The sequence below is a fragment of the Mytilus edulis genome, chromosome 3 (assembly GCF_963676685.1).
Source record: "Mytilus edulis chromosome 3, xbMytEdul2.2, whole genome shotgun sequence".
NCBI lineage: Eukaryota > Metazoa > Mollusca > Bivalvia > Mytilida > Mytilidae > Mytilus > Mytilus edulis.
In genome coordinates this window covers 98,813,593-98,836,717 of record NC_092346.1, presented here as the reverse complement: position 1 = coordinate 98,836,717, position 23,125 = coordinate 98,813,593, and the positions used below count along the sequence as shown (strand labels likewise).

Below are 23,125 nucleotides of genomic sequence, written 5' to 3'. Positions count from 1 at the left end.
TCATTTATAAAGGAGATATACTCGATAATCTAGCCTTCTATTTGTTAAGGATAGAATATAAAGAAAGAGATAACCAATTTTATTTGCTAATTGAAAATTAAGCGGAATAAAATAATTTAAGACAGCAGAGAAGATACTTCTGTTTTAATTGGTTATTACTAACCGACTTAAATAAGGGAGTGAGCTATTAATACTCTAAATGTGTGTTGTCTCTAGTCTGTTCAAAGGGTCAGAGTGTCCTACTTAATTAAACGATAAATTGTTGAAATTAGATTACATGTTTTCACGTGCAGAGAAATTTCACTTAATGACCAATGCATGATTGGATTTCATGTTTCTAATTGGTCAATGATCTTGCGGGTCAGCACGAGTTCACGTGTAAGTGCATTATGGTCACTTCCTTTTATCATCAGCATTTGATGTGTTAACTTGTGATTCTTATCAAACAATTTGTTCAAAATTCCCACCCACATACCTCCCTTAATGTTATCTTTTGAAGTAGATATTAATATGTTTATTTATGGGGCAGATTTTTCTCCCCACCTTTGCTATTTTTTGTCATTTATTCACTTGAGATGATATTAGTTGATATTATTTCGTATTAATTATGTATTATTATTTCATATTGAATATGAACTTTTATGTCAAATGTTTTATTTGCAAAATGTATTTTTTTGCATTTTATGATTTTGAATAAATGACCTTTTTTCGTCAGTTTAGTTTTTATATCATATAGCAAATCAAGCTCAGATTCTGGCATGTGTATAAATAGTATGTTTCTGGTATCTAGCTGTCTGTCTTAAAAGACATTAACAGTTATTTCGCTTTTTTTCAATGTTTTGTTCCATATTGCGCAAAGTAGTTTTGGATTTGTAATGGAAATCTGAACTGTTTACAAACCGCACTCTCATGACCAAAGCTCACACTCACTATAGTGGCAATTTTTGTCAATAGAGTAAAACAAACACGAAACAATTATAAGCCACAGTGGCTCTTTGAACCAACTCAGCTAAACATTGTTATGCAGCAGTTACCATCTTAAGTATGAACTGGTATTGCAGTCAGAGTTTACATGGTCAGTAATGTTGGTATTATTCTGTTCTTAATCGTTTTTTTATTGTCGCAAAACAGACCTCTTGTAAACATTCTCTGATCTGATCGGGAAAGGTCGTTAACCTTTGACTGGTAAGGGCAATAACATTTAAAAATACTCTTTTGGTGATAAAACATTGTAAATATATTTTCACATTTATCTAACTGAAAAGGAAGGCATATTTGATTTTCCTGAATGCTCACTGAAAAAATCTTTGATATAAAATTTCTGAGGAAATTAGTATCTTCAATCTGATATTCTATACCACTGCTAGGGAATATCTTATTTTCAATCTCACATATCTATACCCCTGCTAGTGTATCTCTTATCATACTTTTATGTATCTACAATTTCTGCTTAGGTATAACTAATCATCCATCTTATCTATCTATACCACTACTTATGTTTTGTTCATCATTGCCAGCGAATCCCTCACTCATTTCCCTTCTTATATATCTATACCATTTAAAACATATAAAGATGTAACCATTACAATAGAGTTACAGCGTTACAAACAAGGTACCATGGTATATAAATGTATTTAAAAAAAAGATGTCATAAAGATAACACTAATTTTATAATTGTTCGTTACGTACGTAGTTTATATTACATACATATATAAATCCAAATCAATTAACTTGGTAAGACGTATTCTGTTCCGGAATGACCTTTGCTTTTCCATCCTTATACTGTTCAGGCATTTATATAAACCATACTTAACTCGTTTAAAAAGATAACAATTAGCTGGCAGGCATGATTCAAAGATATATTGTTTATGTTGATCTTCATTATTTTGGATTCGAACCAAAAGGTAAGGTATTATATCTTTTTTAAATATTCTTTTCTTTCTTCATGTAATCAAAGTTGTAAAATAAATGTTATTAAAGGGTCTTATTAGCGAATGGTGATGCGTCAAATTTGAATTAACATATGTCGTAACTTTTTTTTATAGATACATCAGTTACAAATCAATTGCTTCATATATATTGTATAACACAACTATATAAATTATATGTACTATGATATCCATAAATACAATAAGTAATATTTTTTCAGGATTAGAATAATTTTCCTTTTTTTTGGGTGAATCTGTTTACCTTTAGATTTGATTACTATTAAGGATATCTTACCAACTTTTTGTTTTTGCTTCTTTTTTTGGCATTGATACTTCGTCTATGAAGTTGTGGGGTTGTTTTTTGGTTTTTTTTGGCTTTCACAGTATTTCATATTCGACTGTTTTCGTCAATAAGACTATTGATAAAAATCATACTATTTTTGGTTCAATTAGGCATTACTGCTTTTTTAAAAAAAAATTAATTTGTTTTAATTTGATTTATTTATTTTTTCATATTATTTGTTTGTATATTTCTCTAATAATAGATTTTTTACCTCTTAGTGTCCAGCATTTAATTTATCTTGATACAAATCTGGTAACTCATGTATAAAGGGTTTCAATGTTCTAATTCCTAAATTCATTCCAGAGATAATAACATTTTTGACGTATTTATTAAAAAGGAAGATTGAAATAATTGACCAATTTTCCTATTTTGACTTTATTTATCTTGATACACATTGAATTTTAAGTGTTTTAAAGTATCTGTCGATATCAATCATTTTAAGCCCCCCTTAAGTGCAATCCGATACAATAAGTAATCGTTACATTGTATCTTGTTTCTCGTCCCAAATAATATGAATATCTTTAAAAGTGTCTTTTTATACATATCAAATATATATTTTTTTTATGATTGTTATGCTTGCATTATACAAATGGAGGTATGAAAAATATTTTGTGAAATTCAAAGTGAGTTTATGATTTTTTATTTTTCCAATAACAGTAAAAAAATATTTTTTTATAACCAAATATTAAGACCTGTTTTTACTTAAGAGTAAACTTAACTAACTTGACATCCAAACTAATAACACACACATGGGCTTAACTGGACAGAAATAGATTTCTTTTCATTCATTAAGGTAAGCGCAATTGCGAAAACTAAAATAAAAATACCGAACTCCAAAGAAAATTCTAAACGGATGTCCATAATCGAATGGCAAAATCAAAAGCTCAAACACATGAAACAAATAGGACGCAACTAGCATATTCCTGACTTGATATATTCATTTCATTATGTAGTAAAACTATAGATTTAACCTTGTTTTATAGCTACTTAAATCCGTCACTTGTACGACAGTAGCATACATTTCCGTTATATTGGAAAAAATGGTCTAGAAATCGTTTAAATCCTAATGGGCAAAACGAGATGGGGGTCTTATATGGAAATACATTTAATGTGTGCGTATTGATATACGTCATATAACCCAAGTTTGCTGGTGAAAATATCAAAGTATGTACCTAGTGTGTTGGGATCGAATTCATAGTTGGGCCTTTAATTTAGCTATTCTTTTCCCAATTGAAACATTTCTTGATTATTTTGTCTAGTGAATGAAACATGCGTTACAGAAAACACTTTGTTTGGGACACATTTTGTCTCGCTCAGTTTGAAGTAAATAACAAATAGAAAGATTTGTTTATCATAGTATGTATCTTAACAGAATTGTTTAATCTTAAGGGAGAATCTAGCGGCTTAGTAATAATAGCTACCACTGTCAAAATCGTACTTTCTGATGTAGTGATCATACAACTGTTAACACTTTTTTTACTAGTTTGAATGTAAATAATATAGCTTAGAGTATCTAATCGAAGAAGACCGGACTTTCCTTGAATCCTATCAATCATTGTTTCAACTGGCGCTATTAAGACATTGTTAAACATTGGGACACAACAAAGGTAAACCAGGAATTATTTCGGATATAGATTTTACAACTACATCTAGTGGGAAACGATATCTACTCGAGACAACTTAATTTTTAAATTCGAAATTTAACTGTCAAGAGTAGATAATTATTGTATTGCCCGTGATTAGGTGGTGGAATTTGGTTCTGTGGTGATTTGTTTATTGATAATGCAATCATGGCGGAAAGACATCATAAGCTAAAATGAAGAATGCATTTAGGTAGTTACCCCTCTGTGAATGATATCGAAGTTCTACTTATTAGCCTGGTACCTTTGATAACTATTTACATATTATAATTTAAGAATTATTTTTCCTGAGTTTTTGTAATTTAGTTATAACGTGTCTTTTTGTTTCTTTAACAAAAGTACCATTGCAACATTAAAAGACACACTATAAAATATCAATTTAAATGGCTTAACTAGATCAAAAAGACATTTAAATCATAAAAAATAAATAGAAGCTGAACGAATAAGTTTGATCTATGACGCAATATAAAAACAATAATAATAATAAAAAAAAAGTTGGAGGGCCATTGTCAAAAGACAACACTAAATAAGGACAAAATGACATTAAAGAAAAGAACGCATATGCATACATGCAAACATGTAACTAGTAAGAATTTAGTACATTGAGAAACATTTATCTTAGAAATGTCATTCTTAACACTACATTCATAATAATATTACTCTACATATTCGAAAGTCATCTTAAAGTGTATATAGACTTGTTTGGTTACAAAATTTATTCATATTTAATTTAGATTTGTGTATTTTACAACAAAACATATTTAAAGATCGTGTTGTCAAATATTTCAGAATAAGATGAATCGATTATGTCGATGGCTTTTCAAAGATATATTGCAAAAACAATCTTTTAGTTCAGTGGTAATATTCCTCAGAGTTCAGTATTTTAGTGATTTTACTTTTTATGATAAAGATATTCTTAATAAGTTGTGATAAATAAATTCCGTATCTCTTTTCAGTTTCATTTCATGATTTTCATGTGAAACCGATTTTAAAGAAGCAATAATTGACTAGATTAGAAAAATTGACGTGCAAGCCACATGGTATAAAACTCATGGAATACGGTATTTCTGTCTTATAGTCTAAATCAGAAGACAGTGATTAAGAATGGCTCCAGAACAACGATTGAATATTATTCTAGTTTTGATTTTATGTTTCTACAGCGAAATTGTGGTAAGATTTGTCTCGCATTTATTATATTCTGCTCTATCACATACTTAATTAGATATTCAATATCGGTTATAAAAACTTATGAGAAGACAAAATATTTCCAAAAGATTGGGTCCTCCTTTTCAAGACAAACTTTCTTCAAATCTTTTTTTTTTCTTTCTTTCTTTCTTTATTTCGTTTTTTTTATTTATCTATCAATTAATTTTTAATACAAAAAACTTTCATAGTATTTCATCTTAAAACAAAGATATTTTTAAAACTTGTAAATGTTATAACATTTAAAAATGATATCCTGTTTTTTTCTGTCAAATTTTAACAATTAATAAGGAAAAAGCATTTACTTTATTTAAGTCCATAATGAATTCCTTAACTGTTGTTACGCTTGGATTATTTCATGATTTTCTTCATGATATGGTAAAAAGATACAGCAATTTTTCAAATGGTACGAAAGGAAAAGCATTTTTTCCATATGGTACAAAATGGAAGATTTTTTTTTTTCACATGGTACGAAATGGTAGATCCCTTTTCTCCATATGGTACGAAATGGTTTATAGTCATGGTACGAAATGAGACAACTCTCCGCCAGAGACCAAATGGCATGCTTACTGACTTCGAACCTTCTCCTTCACATAGGACAAGTGTGATACATTATAACATAAGAACAACATATAACAACTAAATAGGAAAGGTTTAGTTTTGAGAGAATTATCAGTGATTGAAGGCTAGCCTCTCATTAAATAATATTGCGAGTGTGTATCAATGTTTACAAATTCAATGTATTTTAAGAATTATGTTTGTTTTATTTCATAGAATATATTAGAACTTATGCAACGTTTGAAATATTAATGGTTATAAGTTTGTTTTGATTGAATCATTTAATGAATACGATATTCTTTACAATTATAAAACATCAAATCTATATTAACGATTATATTTAGACAAAGAAGTATGACGGATACATATATTTGAACAATTGTCATATTATGTAACGATATATCTGTGTATTGACATCAGTGTTTCTACATGTGTACCGAACCCGTAGTGCCATCTATCTGATCTTGATATTTAATGTCTGATATTTGATAATACGAACTTAATTTGTATAGAATAAAGACTTCAGACATAAAGTAGATTAATAAATGATCATCTATTTTTCGTGTTTTGTTTTGTAAAGAAGTGTGTCCAGTATAACGGTTGAGTATTATTAAGTACATGGTGCAACCCCTGTTAAAACGCAATCTAAAGGCATATTCAGGTTGACGAAATTTGGTTTAATTTAATACAAAAAGTTTTTTAACTTTGTATTCATACTCCTATATCTTGACTCAAGCCACATTAGCACAATTATAGTATAACGGTTAATTGTTTGTTAAAAACAGCTTATATGTCGTAAATTCACTATTGTTTTTTTAATCCCATGCATTATTTTAAAGTCATTGATGTTTTAACAATTGACTCAACTAATATTGTGCTGTCTGGTCAAACGCATCTATAAAGAATTATGTGAAATAAAATGACTTATCTTGATTAAAATACTAGGACTCCTATTCTTTAAACATAAAAACCGACTATGGTTGATAATTTCTGTGTCATTTGGTCTCTTTTGGAGAGTTATCTCATTGAAAATCATACCACATCTTCTTTTTTTTTATATATATAAACCAGAATATGAGTTCGATCTGTTTCTTTAATATTTCAACTTCCCGTTGAAAGTACTGTTGCGAAAGTGGTTGTGCAAAGATTATACAAATGATCAACGGATCGTGATATAAAAAAGTAAAATAAAAAAGATACTGTGATAACATCGAAGTAAAATACTATAGATCACCATACAACCTCATAAATTACAAAACCTATACCGTATAGTAAGCTAACAGAGGCATTGAAATGACAAATGTTAAACAATTCAAATGTGTCAACTGACCGCCTAAGACCGTACGGTGACCTATAGCTGTTAATTCTGTGTCATGTTGGTCTCTTATTGACAGTTGTCTCATTGGCAATCATACCACATCCTATTTTTTATAGCACCTGTACAAAACAACGAAAGAAAAAATATTGTATACCGCCACAAACAGCAACCACAGAATTACAAGCTTATGACAGGCACTTACATAAACAAATGGCAAATGGCAAAATCGAAAGATCAAAAACATCAAACGAATAGATTTTTTGTACAAACCAAATAATAGTTTTATGTAAAAAAGAAATTAAAAATCAAAAAATCCGAATGATTGCAAGGCTGTACTCTATCATGTGATTTTTTTAATTCCGTTTTTAAAGAAGAACTTTTTCATTGCAGGCAAAATCATTGTTAGAAGACAGTCACATAAAAGAATTCATCAAGTCTAGAAAACTTCGTGATGGTAATAAAATTATTTAAGTGGGGAGGTGTAAGCTACGCCACAACTAATGCAGATGAGAAAGTGCAACTGCATGTCTTAGAATATGATAACGATGACACAAAGTCAAATATTAATTCAAGCATATATAGTATTCAATTCAAACAATTGTATCAAACAAAAACTCTGCACATTCAGCTGAATAGCAGATAACAAAGGTAAAATAAACTAAGAAAAATGTATACTGGTCAGATTGACACTACCTTGTCAATTATATGAATGATGAAGTAGTAAAAGGCATATAAACACCAAAGACTGTGTAAGAAGGACGGTCGCACGAACATACCTATGCTTAACCCCAAATAACGAGAATATTTCTAGCGTGGCTTGTATTTATTCATAACGCCATTGTAATATTGTACTATGGTAATTTTCTCTGTATTCTTGTCTTTCACTTTTTTAGAAAGTATCTTTTGTTTTTCTTAGTAGGCTTATACTTGTTTGTTTTATAGTGACTAAGAATAACACAATTTTGACTGCTACGTGTCAATATAATGACATTATATACGACCGCCTTACAAGTGAGAAGTTAAAACCAAGATTGATTAACATTTTTTTGCATAAACATTGACTCTACCATATGCACGAACTTCCTGCGTGCAGATCAATTGATGTCATTGGGCTGTTTTCTGCTCTTTGGTCGGGTTGTTTTCTCTTTGACACATTCCCTGATTTCATTCTGTTTTCCATTTTGATTCTTTATGGGGTCGGAGCGATTACTCATTGCTTTCATAAATAAACATAACCACCCTCATCCCGTTATAAGGTACCTTTTTTTCTTGTTCTCCATTCCGCCTTTTGAATTTTCTGTCCAATTTAAACAAAATTGGACTTATATTTAAGGTATGCATGCTCCTTTATATTGTTTTATGAAATGTTTTTAACGGAGTTATCTTCATAAGTCTGTCAGACTTGTGTCTTTTCAAATTGGTATCCAAGAAAATCAAATATGTTTGAACTAAAAACCCATTAGCAAACTGGCAATATTTCATCAGGTGAGTGATACTAGAACATGCGAGTCTTTTTTTATTAAACGCTTTGAATTTTAGCCTGAATACAGTATTGGACAGTGAAGTCAATTTACCGTATGACGATTTCGTTTTTATCATGAACATTATGAACATAACAAAATATAAGAAATAAAATAAGTAACACAATCAGCGTGTTTCTCTTTTGCAATTTTTCAAACATTTATTTAGGTTTATGTAGATCTGTTTAATTTTTTTTAGATGGCTTCAATGAAATCGAGTTGACATCAGTCCAAGAGGTAACAAGTTCACATCAACAGAGGTAGGATAATTTTTGTTAGGCATTACAACCTTATTATTAAAATATCCACATAAATAAATCAAAAGAAAAATATTGTGTGTTAACTCATTGTAATAAATACTCATACATTTTGTAAATACTTGATAACACCTAATTGAAAGGAGAAACGCATCAATTGCTGTTCATTGTCTCAATGATCGCTAAAACATTAAAAGTATGTAGAGAGAATTCTACATAAGAGGTTTCTGACTATTGAAATATGTGAAAAGCACATGAGTATTTATGAGATGATGCGTCTAGTAGACACTAAAATTTATCTTGGTCGCTGAAATAACAGAAGAAACATAGAGCATGCGACTAAACCCATCATACAATAGAAACTGTGTTTACCACTGCAACAATTGTATTGAATTCAGCAACAAATGAAATTAATATTTTAAAATATTTTATGCGCCCTAATAGTTATCAAAGGTACCAGGATAATAATTTAGTACGCCAGACGCACGTTTCGTCTACATAAGACTCATCAGTGACACTCATATCAAAATATTTATAAAGCCAAACAAGTACAAAGTTGAAGAAAATTGAGGATCCAAGATTCCAAAAAGTTGTGCCAAATACGGCTAAGGTAATAATCTATGCCTGGAATAAGAAAATCCTTAGTTTTTTCGAAACATTCAAAGTTTTGTAAACAGGAAATTGATAAAAATTACCACTTTATTGATATTCATGTCAACACCATAGTGTTGACTACTGGGCTGGTGATACCCTCGGGGACGAAACGTCCACCAGCAGTGCCATCGACCTAGTTGGGTAAATAGTTATCAAAGGTACAAGGATTATAATTTAGTACGCCAGACGCGCGTTTCGTACAAAGTTGAAGAGCATTGAGGATCCAAAATTCCAAAAAGTTGTGCCAAATACGGCTAAGGTAATAATCTAAGCTATCTACTGGACTTACCTTCATTATGAACGTTAAAAGAAAAATATGTATTATTATCGAATATTGTGAGACGCTATATAACCTAAAAATATCAAACAGTCAACCTTGCCTGAGGTATTTGAAATTTTACTTTTTTAATAATTAACAAATTTATAAACGGTCTACATCACAATCTCAAGATGAACAATACCAATTATGTAGTAACAAATAATGGTTGCAGTTACGGAAAGAATGATACAGAATCAACTGAGATGTAGAAATCAATAGAAGCATGACATGTTCAATTTATAGTAGAACTATTCTAATTGCAGCCTAAATTCTTCATCAATCCATCGACGAAGACGGTCAGTAGATTCCATAGAATCGTATGATATTGAAATATCTGCCTTTGGGGAATCCTACAAAATGACTTTCCAACATACAAAGTCTGTACTTCACCCTTCAGCTAAAGTTACCATAATAACTGATGACAAAGAAACGACATGGAATGGAGATTATCCGGATTGCTTTTTGATTGGAAAGGTCTATTCTCATAATGGAATGGTCTCGGCATCATTTTGCAAAGAATTGGTATAAAAAAATGCGTTTTAGATATTTAATTTAGCATGGATTACATGAGTTTTAATATATTTTTACGAATAGATTACAATTTTGAAATAATACTGCACCTGGTTTTTTTTTTCTGTTTATGTAGTTCATACGTGTTACTCGTTTCTCGTTTCTATATAAATTAGACCGGTTTTTTTTTATTTTAAACATATTTTATTTATTAAGATATGAAAAAGATTGAGCAATAGGCACAGCCTATAAAAGCTCTCTCCATATTACATGTACAAGGTATAATTCAATTACAACAACTGTATTTCAAATAATGCAATATAGTGGAACATGCATGCTACTTGTGAGCACACACGAGCAAATATATGTTAACAGTGTTACTTACTAAATGCAAAGTATATTTAAATATAAAGGCAATTAATCATCAGTTATTTAAAGTACCTTGAAACATGCAAATATCCATTACAAGTCATTAGAAATATATTTATGGCTTGAAAGAGACACTAAGCTTGCTTAGTGGAATAAATGAATTAATGTTGCAGTGTAGAAAAAAATAAAAAAAATAAAACTAGATGAAACAAAAATTAAGTAAGTTTCAAACAAAACGATGAGTGTCACTGATATATTTCTGAACAGATTTTAAGGGGGTTCGCGGGTCTAAATCATATATAGGATTTCTCTATATTTTTCTATAAATGAACTTTATCTTATAGTTAATAGAAAAATAAAATAAAAAAATGGGGTCACCGTTCATTTGCACTCACAATCTGCCTTCGAAAGAAGCATACATCTTTGTAAAAGTGTTTTTTTTCTGTTGAACTAATAGGAGAAATAAAGGTAATATCGAAATAAAAAAAGAAATTTATTACAGAAATCGCTCAAATTTCACAATAACTTAGTTTAAGTACAGCATATATCGAAATTGTATTTAAAAATATAGGTCACCGATGAGTTAAAAGAGATATTTCAATTTTAAAGCAAAAAAATGGCATTTTTCAACCAAAGGGAGATAATTTGGAACTTTTTCAATGATGTTTACATTTTAAAAGTCATCTGGGGCCAACACGAATTAATTGTTTTGAATGTTTTTTGTACCATATGATAAAGTAACAACTACAAAAGGTAATAAATACAATTTGTAATGAAAAACAAATGTTTAATTTTTTTCTGAAATTTTTATACCCTCGAGCCTCCTTAAAATAGCAATATTCATATCATATGAAAATAATCTGTTTCCAAAAAGTAGTAATTCAATATTTATGTCAACATTATCAACAATTGAGTTGATGGAATCAAGAAGGATCTGTCTTACATCATTATACTTATGTCAAATAAAAAAGAAATGTTGGTTATCCTCAACAGGATGGTAACAGTTTGTGCAAAAAGTGTTCTCGGATAAGAACACTTTTAAACAAATAAGATTTAAGGTTGCTAGCATTATTTCTGAGTTGACAATGACTTATATTAAGTTTCCTTATCTCATAGTTGAAAATTTTAAATATATCATCAGTCCTATAAAACTTATTCAGTCCACTTCTAAATATACCCAAACTTGGTGATTTTTGTAAACTCAAAGGAAGACTATTCCAAAGTCTTATAGTAGAAGGAATGAAACTATTAAAATAAGAGCTAGTTCTAGCAAGAGGCGGGTGAAAAGTGTTATTTTCATTCCTCAAAGTATAAGGGGTTTGTCTGGGAAGATATGGCTGGACTAACTCATATAATTATGCAGTTGTCATCCCATTTACTATTTTGTAGAATAGTAGAAATTAGACCGTTGGTTTTACACTAGTAATTTGTTGAGCCCTTTATAGATTGCTGCTCAGTGTCAGTCAAGGTTCAATGTTGAAGACCGTACATTGACCTATAATGGTTTACTTTTTATAAATTGTTACTTGGATGGAGAGTTGTCTCATTGGCACTCACACCACATCTTCCTATATCTATTTTCGTTTTCAAAATATATGTTATGTTACTAAATAAAATGTCGAGACTAGTACACGAAAGAATGAAACGTGGTAAACTGATTTTATCAAAATACTGTGACAGTATAAGGTGTTTGGTATCGATGAACGGTTTTGATTCGAAACCACTTGATGAGAGCCTTTCCCAACACGTGACAAACGCATTACACTCAGTTAAACTTGTTCTTGATAACTACTACTATGTTGTATCCGTCTCTTGTGGCAGCGAGTAACATCCAACAAGTTACAAGTACTTTGTTAGACTTAACACTGGGGTTGTACTCGCAAGCGCAACAAGACTGGTGCCATATGTGGAACAGGATTTGCTTTTCTTTCTTGAGCACCCGAGATCATCTACAGTTTTAGTGGGATCGTGTTGCGCGATCTTTAGTTTCTATGTTGTTTTTGTGGAACGATTGTTTGTCTGTAAGCCATGTAGTTGTCAGTTTATTTTCGTCTTTTGAGTTCGAATGTCCCTCTGGTATCGTTTGCCTCTTTTTAACTTGCATGATGCTATATAATTGTGCACTTTAAGTTATAGCATAGTTTATAAAGTTGTCATCATAAAACACTATAGGAAAAATATTCAATTCTAACCATATGTAATCTTAATCTTCTATGTTGCATATGAATGTAAGGTAAAAATGAGATTAATCAATTTAGCGAGGAATGATGTCAACTCCAGACTATGAATTTCACTTCGAAGATTTACCACATCATATTCGAAAACGGAGTACATTAAAAAGAAAACAGCATACCACACTTGTAGCCAGAAAACGACGAGAATACTCCATATTCACAGATTTAATCCAAAATAATGGTAAGTAGTAATGATTTTCTATTTCAAAATTGTATTGGCTGTTACAAATGGGTACCTTAATTACCATAAACACGTAGATATTAGTAGCATATTGATTTTGAAAATATACTTTTATTTGCCTTTATTATGACAATATTTTGTTATTTTATTTGGTATCGGTTGGTTCAAACACATGTATCAATTGATAGTCTTATTGATAGTAATTCAAGTCCAGTAGTCAGCACGTCGGTGTTGACATGAATATCAATTATGTGATCATTTTTATAAATTTCCTGTTTACAAAACTTTGAATTTTTCGAAAAATTAAGGATTTTCTTGTCCCAGGAATAGATTACCTCAGCCGTATTTGGCACAACTTTTTGGAATTTTGGATCCTCAATGCTCTTCAATTTTGTACTTGTTTGGATTTATAAATATTTTGATATGAGCGTCACTGATGAGTCTTATGTAGACGAAACGCGCGTCTGGCGTACTAAATTATAATCCTGGTACTTTTGAAAACTACTTATTACTTTATTTCATCAGTTAGAAATGTCATGAAAAGAGATAAAAACATACAAAAAGTTGAATAAAATAAGTATATGTAAACCTTGAAGTTGGATTCATAACAAACTGCACATATATATATTATAGTTAATTGCTATTAATAAGTATTGCAATATGCATTGTGTTTAAATGCAATATCAGTATTTATTTCTATTTTAATCTTTAATCAATCCTAATTCTATCTTACTTTTGAGATATAGTTTTTCATATGTGACGTAATTTTTAATGCCTTTTCACCATCGTATGTGACGTAATTTTTAATGCCTTTTCACAATCGTATGTGACGTCATTTTCATAATTTACTGCGTTGAGGCCTGGACTGAGTCGGGTGTGTCTATTCTGTGTTGGTCATTCATTATGTATTCGTGTTTGTTTTATGTAATGAGTAAATACTTCAGTTTCATTATGTATATCTGTTATATTCATTTGATAAAATTTACTGTTTACAATAGCATTAATTGTTCTAAATAATAAGGATGTTCTTATCCCAAGCATAAAAACTCTGCCGTATTTGACAAAACCTTTTTCAACTTTTCATCTTCAGTGCTGTACAACTTTCGATCTTTTATATCTGGGCGTCACTGGTGAGTCTTGTGTGGACGAGGCGCGTTTTTGGCGTATTAAATTTTAAACCTTATGCTTTTGGTTATTCATTAATCATGTATTTCTTTGTCTAATACGTTTTCCTATTTATTTGTATTGTAGTCCTGTAATATCATGTTGTCATTTCTATGTTAAATTTAACAGTGCCATTAAAGTGCGAGGTTTGGCATGCCACAAAACCAGGTTCAACCCACCATGTTTTCCTTTAAAAATGTCATGTACCAAGTCAGGAATATGGCCATTGTTATATTATAGTTCGTTTCTGTGTGTGTTACAATTTAACCTTGCGTCGTTTGTTTTCTCTTATTTTTTTAGTGTAAATTGACATTGCGATAAGACGTGTCACGGTACTTGTCTATCCCAAATTCATGTATTTGGTTCTGATGTTATATTTGTTATTCTCGTGGGATTTTGTTTGATGCTTGGTCCGTTTCTGTGTGTGTTAGTTACTTTGTAGTGTTGTGTCATTGTTCTCCTCTTATATTTATGCGTTTCCCTCAGTTTTAGTTTGTTACCCCGATTTTGTTTTTTGTCCATGGATTTATGAGTTTGAACAGCGGTATACTACTGTTGCCTTTATTTACCCCGGTGATAATAAAAAATGAAGTTTACTGATTTCTGTACATGTTTCATGCTTGTTTTTAGATAAAACACCTATTCATCAGACAGAATATAACCACACAAGAATACATAGACGGTCGGTGCCTTCATCAGACTTTACAATAGAATTGGCCGTGTATTGTGATGCTGACTTCTTGGCTTATAAATTACAAGTTACTGACATGAATCAAAGAATTGAAATCATGCTGAACAAGTATAATGCAGTTAGTGTATTTATTTAATGAGGTTTTTAAGGTTTTTTTATCCTTAAAAAAATCTAAATTTTGATGTATCAGCTCCCTCAAATAAACGCTTGGTATGGATTTGTCATAATCCACGTCCCCATCATTTGATAAATTTTAATTCAAACTAAACATTTAGTTTTCGTTCAAATACATATACACCTGTATAGATTTAGACCCCACATTTGAAGACCCCACATAATGATTTTGGTTTAATAATAAAGGGATTTTGTAGATGTACAAAGAAAGGCAACAATAGTATACCGCTGTTCGAAATTCATAAATCGAATGAGAAAAAAAAACAAATCCTGGTTACAAACTAAAATTGAGGGAAACGCATCAAATATAAGAGGAGAACTACGACACAACAGAAACACATCATTAAAACGTAACACACATAGAAACGAACTATAATATAACAATGGCCATTTTTCTGAATCGTTACAAGACATTTTAGGGGGGAAATGGTGGGTTAAACCTAGTTTTTATGGCGTGCCAAACCTCCCGCTTTTATGGCAATGTTAAATATGACATTAAATGACAACAATACATGACAGAACTACAATACAAATAAATGGGAAACATATAGGACAGAGAACACACGAATAATAGCTAACAAAAGGTACCAGATTTAAAATTTAATACGCCAGAAGTGCGTTTCGTCCACACAAGACTAGCCAGTGACGCTCAGATGAAAAAAGTTGGAAGACCCACACCGAAAAGGATCGACAGATCATAGCTATAGTGGTTGTTTGTTCGGAATAAAATGATACGGAGCCAAATTTTGTCAAAATGGGAATGTTGTCAGGTTGATTTGTACATGTGAGAAAAGTGCAAAGAGAATACTTGTAAATAAAAAATAACTTTATCAATGATCTTAAACACTTTGTTGATTAACCGTAAGCAGAAGCGACAAGATCTTAACATTCGATAGGCAAGGGTGTAAAAATACGTGACAACAATAGAAGACCGAAAAGAATTGCAAAATCAATTTCCGGTTAACTTTAACTGATTGAGTCAGCTCTGTAAATTGTCCATTGCATGGAAAACCGTTTTCGTTCATACATAACTTACTATTATTCTTTTTGATAGCAGATTAAATGTTATTCATGAAACTCAACCTGATAAAAAGACATACCAATTGTTTTCTAATAATAATCATGAAAACTATTTCATACAGTGTTGTGACTTGGAAATGTCAAAAGTTGGCAGCCACACACTTTTTTTTACATAGTGTGCCCATTTTGCTTAACCATTGCACTCCAAAAGAGTGGCGAAAGATTCCAGATGGACATTCAATCTCGTAGGTAAAAAAATAAACTGACAACGGCATGGCTAAAAGACAAACAGACAAATAATAGTACACAGGACACATAATAGAAGACTGGGCAACACGATGTCCACCAAAACTGGGGGTGATATCAGGTGCCTCAGAATTGTAAGTAAATCCTGCTCCACTTGTGGCACCAGTCTTGTGGCTCATGTTATTACAATTCGGTAAATAGTCTTATTATGTGGGTCACAATCGTGAAAAGGGAACGGGATTGAAGTTATGACACATGAAACATATCCGATATCATCTTTTAACCAACTCGTGATTGCGTCCGTAAAATTTACGAATATTTCAACTTCACCATTTGGAACTTTTGGTTTAATACCTCCCTTTTGAGCAGCAACCCTCTATCAAAGAAATCATGATAGAAAAAACAAGCCCGGGAATATCATATCAATTGGGAGATATAGACTCTGTATACAGGCGCTGCTGAAATATTGCTATATAGAAATGGAAAGTTCATTATTCGTAAGCTGAAATCATCTCATTTGTCGTTAGGTATCGTTTTCAACCGACCCTCAATGTCAATTATTAGATGTATATCAAGATATGAGCAACTTTCCCTCAACCCCTTTTTACACCATCAAAACAGCTTTAAAACAGCAATCAAGAGCTTCCTCAACTGTTGAAAGTTCTTTCGTTTGAGCTTTGGCATGGCGATTGTTAATAGTGGTATATCACTACCAAGCATTGTCATATGAACAACAACAAAAAACAGCAACACGAAAGTATTGAAATCGTAATAGATTTGTTATGTTATGATGTATTGTATTTGTATCTTTGCAGGTACAGTATGAATGGAGTCGTGCAGATGTGTTAAATTATAACGTCACTCTATCAATAAAGCTGATGACGTTTTTTGACACAAACCCGGTGAGATCATATGCTTTAACAGTTTCATATATTATTGGTTGAATTTTGTTATATACAATTATCACTTATGAATTATCATAACTGACTGATAATAAAGTTAAAAAAAAAAAGAGTATTCAAAATAAAATGTTTAAAAATAAAAGAAAGTTTTAATTTGTAAAACGTCTTTAATATATTTAGTTCGAATTCACCTATAATACTCTTGATCATTGACACTGACACTTTTCTACTGCATTTGTCCTAATACCAAAAATGATAACCAAAATTGAGTAAAAACTGATTAAGATAGTCAAAAGGCATCATAGAAACACATTTCTTAATGGGCTAAAAAATAACAACATATCTCTAAAACCAACCACTAACTAGTGTCAAGATTGTGATCATGCACTTTTACAAGTGCCGATAATTGTTTTAGAAAACACAGCTTCCATACATCTTCTGATTTTCTATTTCAGTCCTGGTACAATACTTCCACATCTCTGTCGGTTCCTTTGAACACAATATGTACGGGAACTCAAGCTGATTCAGCTTACGATCATGTTCATGTTCACACAGGGTAAGAAATAAAATCATTCCGACAGTTTACTAAAGACAAACAGCCAAATGACAGCATACCACGCATTTTTATGTCTGTGTCAAGTTAATACGACGTGTATCCTTTTACCCACACAACCATCCTTAAAGTAAACAATATTGCCATTGGGAATTGCTTTATTTGAATGTTTGAGGTGAATAATATTGTCTTAACTATTGCTTTCAGAAGCTAGTATCTGACGATTGTTATGTAAACTTTAAAGTCGGTGTTTTAACCAAACTATTTAAAGATCTTTTAAGATATTGGTACAAACATGAAATATTGAAAATTTTGTCGGCGGTAAAGCAGTTTTTTTCGAGCCAATATTTTGAAAACAAAATTATAATTCAAAGATTTTAATACAAAATTATAATTCAAGTTTCTAATACAACTTAAAAAGACCTAAACCATTAAAATGCCTAATTATACTATGCCGTTGATGTACATTTATCGTTGCATTATTTATTACGATTGAAAATAATCCGTCTTATAACTCTTATTGTCTTTTGCTGTACTGTATCAAAAGGTTTGATGTATTTACTCGATATCATATATTTTCGCGCGTCCAATGAATGTCACGAAAGCGAGACTAAGGTGTGCTTAGTGAATGATAAAGTTTTCTATATTTACAGCATACCTAATCCAGAATTAGGAGGATTAGCTTACCAAAGTAAAGTATGTGATGCTAGGTACAGATGTGGTGTTTCTGCGGATGGGATATCAACATATGCAACGACAGTTCATGAAATAGGCCATAAGTATGTTTATTCTATATGTACTTTGATTAACTACGATTTTATCTTCCATCTGCGATGTTTCTGGCAAATAGCTTGAAATGACAGCATAACATTCATTGGTTAATTTAACATTACAAGTCGATACACGTATTATAAAATATTATCAATATAGATATAATTGTAGTTGTAACGAGATATGGGAATTCTAAGTAATGTAAACCCAATTTACAATCGCCACTGTTTCGTCGTTATTTCTTGTTTTGTTGTGCTTTTGTCAGTTTTATCTTTCATTTTGAGTTTTGAATGTTCTCTTAACATATTGTTTTTGACAAAGGAGAAATAGGCTTAAATACTTGCATTTCACGTCACTAAAAATCCATTTTTAGTAATTGTAGGAATAATCAACCATTATAACTTATGTCATTGATTTCAGCATGGGTATGCTGCATGACGCTGATAGAAATTGTTTACCCCCGGACGTTGGTATAATGGGTGGTGCTGGCGTCGGATGGAGTACATGTAGTTGCAATGATATGAACACAATGTTACAGTAAGAACACATCATATACAATATCACTATATAAAAATACCATTGTATCTTAAAAGCATTGTCCATTTCGTGACTTATATGCTAATAAAATATTTTTAGTAAAAATCCATACATGAAAAATAAAAAAGTAAGTAATGAAAAAGAACATAATTCGTCGCCCATTTAATGTTTTCAATTAAAAAAATTTAAAAATTTTTTCTTTTCTTAGTAAAATTGATATATTCTTTGCACATTTCAAGCGAAGTATATTTAGATATAAGAAAGTGTGGTATGAGTGCCAATGAGACAACTCTCCATCCAAGTCACAATGGTTTAAAGAATAATTGAATTAAAATGTCTACCGAATATTGATATAAAGTTGTTTTTATATTTAACACGGATGCAAGTTATTAAAACTTGCATCACTTGTTTGGACCGTTCTAGTGATTCAGGATGTTAAAAACAAAAAAAAACACAGAGTGTTTAACAAAAGTATCATTAATTGCTGAGGTACATACATCACCGATGTTAAAGATAGACAACCAGTTTGTGTACAAAATGTAATACCCTTTGTGATGTTTATGATATGTTTAAGGACGACGATGTAATGATGATGGGAAAACCTTATTATGTTATTTAGCAGAACAAGAAGTAAAAAGAACAGCTCATTGGAATAAGTGTCATGTGAACTGGACAATAAGACATAATAAGAAGCACAGACATTTCTTAATGTAATTTTGTAATATGGGGGGGGGGGGACACAAAAAAACAAAAAGCTAGTGAATTTTCAGTAATGTTTGCCACAGGACATAGATAAAACCTTGATTTTGCATAACTTTTTGTGGATTTTCGTTATCATTTCTTTGTAATTTTGTAATTGACCCAGGCTATAAAATGATTTGGTCTCTGTGCACGGAACAATGGCATAAAGTACTGAATCATAAACCTGTTTTCATGTGAATCACTTGATAACTGAAGCTTTCATTTTTTTCGAAAAATTGTGGCCGGAAATCAGAATGGAATTTGTATTTCTACTTGATTTTCAATTTGGTATGTTACTGTGTTATTTGACTTGTTAAATATACGTACTTTGTTTCACAGGACTGGCAATCATGGATGTCTTTGGATAGACAATATTGCTGATATTGAGGTAACTCCAGCATCCTTACTTGATAAAACTTTAGTGCCAGAACTACCAGGTAAACACATTATAGATAACGGTAATATTTTGCAGTTGTAAGAGGAAGGGGAAGGCAGAAGGCACGTCCGATATATATATATAAATATATTTTGGTGAATTCTGGTCACCATGTGCGAGAGTGCTGTTATACATCAAATATGATAATATGAGTCAAATCTTTGAACATGAATGTGACAGCTAGTGTCCATTTAAACATGTTTGTATACTTTCGAACCAGAACAAGTTTTTCTATGATCAATTGACAACCATAGTTGTTGATGTTTACATAGATACACGCTCTATACTCAAACAAATAAATGTCTACTTATACTCTTACTATGTCTTTACTACCAGGTCAGATGTATACAGCAGATGAAATATGTGAACAGTTATACGGAAGTGGATTTAGATATCGTAAATATCCGAATGTTGTGGTGAGCAAATTTTAAATTCAAAGCATTTCTCCTTTAAGACACTAAATCGTAAACTCATTAGAAGAAGGTAAACTTGTGTCTGACCAATTTGTCATTTTGAACAATAACATAGGTTTTTGAAAACGAATAGAAGAATCGAAGCTCTTTGTTAGAGAAGGTGATAAATGCTTACTGCAATGTTTACTATAGTAACGAAAAATCAAAAAGTTAATACAAACAAATAAAATGACAATTTTCTTCTCAATTACGCAGTGTTCTATTTCTAAAACACCATTTGCATAAGGTTTCAATTTATCTATTACATAGTTAAACAGAACAATTAGATATCAAGTCGACGACATGGGTATCTATCAAGTTGGATGTAGAAAATGCATAAACTCCGATTTTTTTGAAAAAATTACCTCGGACAGAGAACATATCAATCTATTAGTTCAGTAATTTTCGTGTTTGCCCTTCTATTATGTGACTTATGAAAAAAATCTAAAAAATGGGTAACAATTGTATCGAAAAAAGAAAATCGAGTGCACCTTTTTATGTTAGGACGTGTTTGAGTTGAATATTTTGTCTTGAAAACGTATAAAAAAGAATATTTGATACATCATCTCGCTTCAGATTGTATCATTTTTCATATATCAAAGCTATAGGTTGACTTTATAACATAAAAAAAACACAGTACTAAAAGATGAAATATATGGGTCAAGAAGTACCTATTTAATGAATCATAAAAACAGAGTAGGTATGTTCTAATAGCCATTTGTTTTTACTAAAAGTACTTGACGACAGTCTTTCAAGTTGGATGATGAAAATGCATATCTTCGAGAGAAAAAAAATTGTGTGTGATAACTAAGGTTTTTAGTCCTTAACCACTAAAACAATCTAGTCTGCCCTTCCACGAAATTTTAAAGTAGAATTATTTTAAATGTTTATGAATTTTTCAAAAAATACACCTGACAACCGATTAGACAATAGTTTTAAGTTGAATCAATGCAGACAAGATCATTAACTGATAATTATTAGCTAGAAGGTACATTTGTCTTTTAAAATACAACTGACATATAAGGATCGTAATGGTGCTATGCGGATAAATTTATCGGTTTTCAAGAGAAAATTTGGCAGCGCGTAATCCCTATAATGGCTTCCATTTCTACGATAGTGAAAATTAATTGGCGTAATGGGGAGATAATTTTGACGAAGAGGAATCCTGACGGTATTATGATCACACTTCATAACATGACTGTTAGAATAAAAACTTTTGTATACTTGTATCGTATTCATTTTTTTTTAAAGTTTTTTCTCTTTTTTATATAAAACAATAAAAAAAACAACATTTGAAACAATTCAAGAAAAAAAACCTAAATGTTTACATACGCAAATGTTCTATTTTAATTTATGTTCCATATTATACATTAAAAAACGGTTGGTTTCCAGACCAGAGTTTTGATTCATCACAAAAAATATTTAATATATTTTTCGCGTAAAAACATATATTGTTTTCCATCTGAACTGTTTCTTCATCGAAACATCATGAACACAGTCTATATTTCTCTGCGTATCTTACCATCCTTGGAAAATCACGAACCTAACAATCAATGTCACAAGTTTCCCTTTTTCTTACGTCGTTAAATCTATTTACACAATGCATTGCGTTTTCACACCTCAAGGGTGACTGGGGTACAGAAATATGGTCACTTGGTCTTCTCCCGACCAGCAGTAAAACGCTTGCCGAAGTGGGGCGTCCGTTTGGCTGTGCGGGATGTATCAAGTTTGCAGTCACGTCCGGTCAGAAGTGGGACGTTAAATCCGATGCCTCGTGTAAAGAGAGTGCCACTCTCTTTGCACGTTAAGAACCCTTGTAACAACTCTCCTGTTACAAGGCAAAATTTCTGTCTCTATCCAATATACCCTCATTTTCCAGTGGCAGTCCAAATTTCACCGACCATCATCCTCTATTATATCAACCCACCTATTGTGTTTATTGTTAACTTGTTCTCGTCCTGAATATGCATGAAATATTTGCCACTGGACATTAAACAACCAACAATCAATCAATCAATCATTGCGTTTTCAAAGTCCGATTTTTCGGTGTCCAAATTTACTTGTCTAATTTCTCGTTTCGCTTTACTACATATAACTACGGCGTCTCTGTTTTTCACTTTTCCTATTATGCAACTTCCGTCTGATCGTCTATTAAAAACAATTTTGTGATAATGACTGTCTATACTAAGATTGTTCCCAGTTATTATTAATTTCGGATCGACAGATTTTATTTCGTCTTTTTCTTTATTTTCTATATTTCAAACTTCGGTGTATACATTCTTTTTATTTCTCGACCGTTTCACACTATTCTTACCGTTATTTCATTGCCCTTATTTGTTTTGTCCAGCGATACACTAACCGGTTGAACAATTTTCATTACAACCGGTTGAACAACTTTCATTAC

General features: G+C 31.2%; 1 protein-coding gene across 1 annotated transcript in view; it reads left to right on the top strand.

The window, feature by feature from the left end:
• The first annotated feature begins 1,768 nt into the window (after positions 1-1,768).
• LOC139517926 (A disintegrin and metalloproteinase with thrombospondin motifs 18-like) overlaps positions 1,769-23,125 on the top strand; it is a 54,146-nt gene continuing 32,789 nt past the window's right edge. The window contains exons 1-13 of the mRNA XM_071309477.1: positions 1,769-1,904; positions 4,868-5,081; positions 7,381-7,444; positions 8,710-8,770; positions 10,004-10,262; positions 12,878-13,034; positions 14,829-15,007; positions 17,145-17,231; positions 17,687-17,787; positions 18,438-18,563; positions 18,976-19,092; positions 20,173-20,270; positions 20,606-20,685. Of these exons, the coding sequence (XP_071165578.1) occupies positions 5,016-5,081; positions 7,381-7,444; positions 8,710-8,770; positions 10,004-10,262; positions 12,878-13,034; positions 14,829-15,007; positions 17,145-17,231; positions 17,687-17,787; positions 18,438-18,563; positions 18,976-19,092; positions 20,173-20,270; positions 20,606-20,685 (1,395 nt within the window). The 5' untranslated portion in view covers positions 1,769-1,904; positions 4,868-5,015. The remainder of the gene's footprint in view (positions 1,905-4,867; positions 5,082-7,380; positions 7,445-8,709; positions 8,771-10,003; positions 10,263-12,877; positions 13,035-14,828; positions 15,008-17,144; positions 17,232-17,686; positions 17,788-18,437; positions 18,564-18,975; positions 19,093-20,172; positions 20,271-20,605; positions 20,686-23,125) is intronic.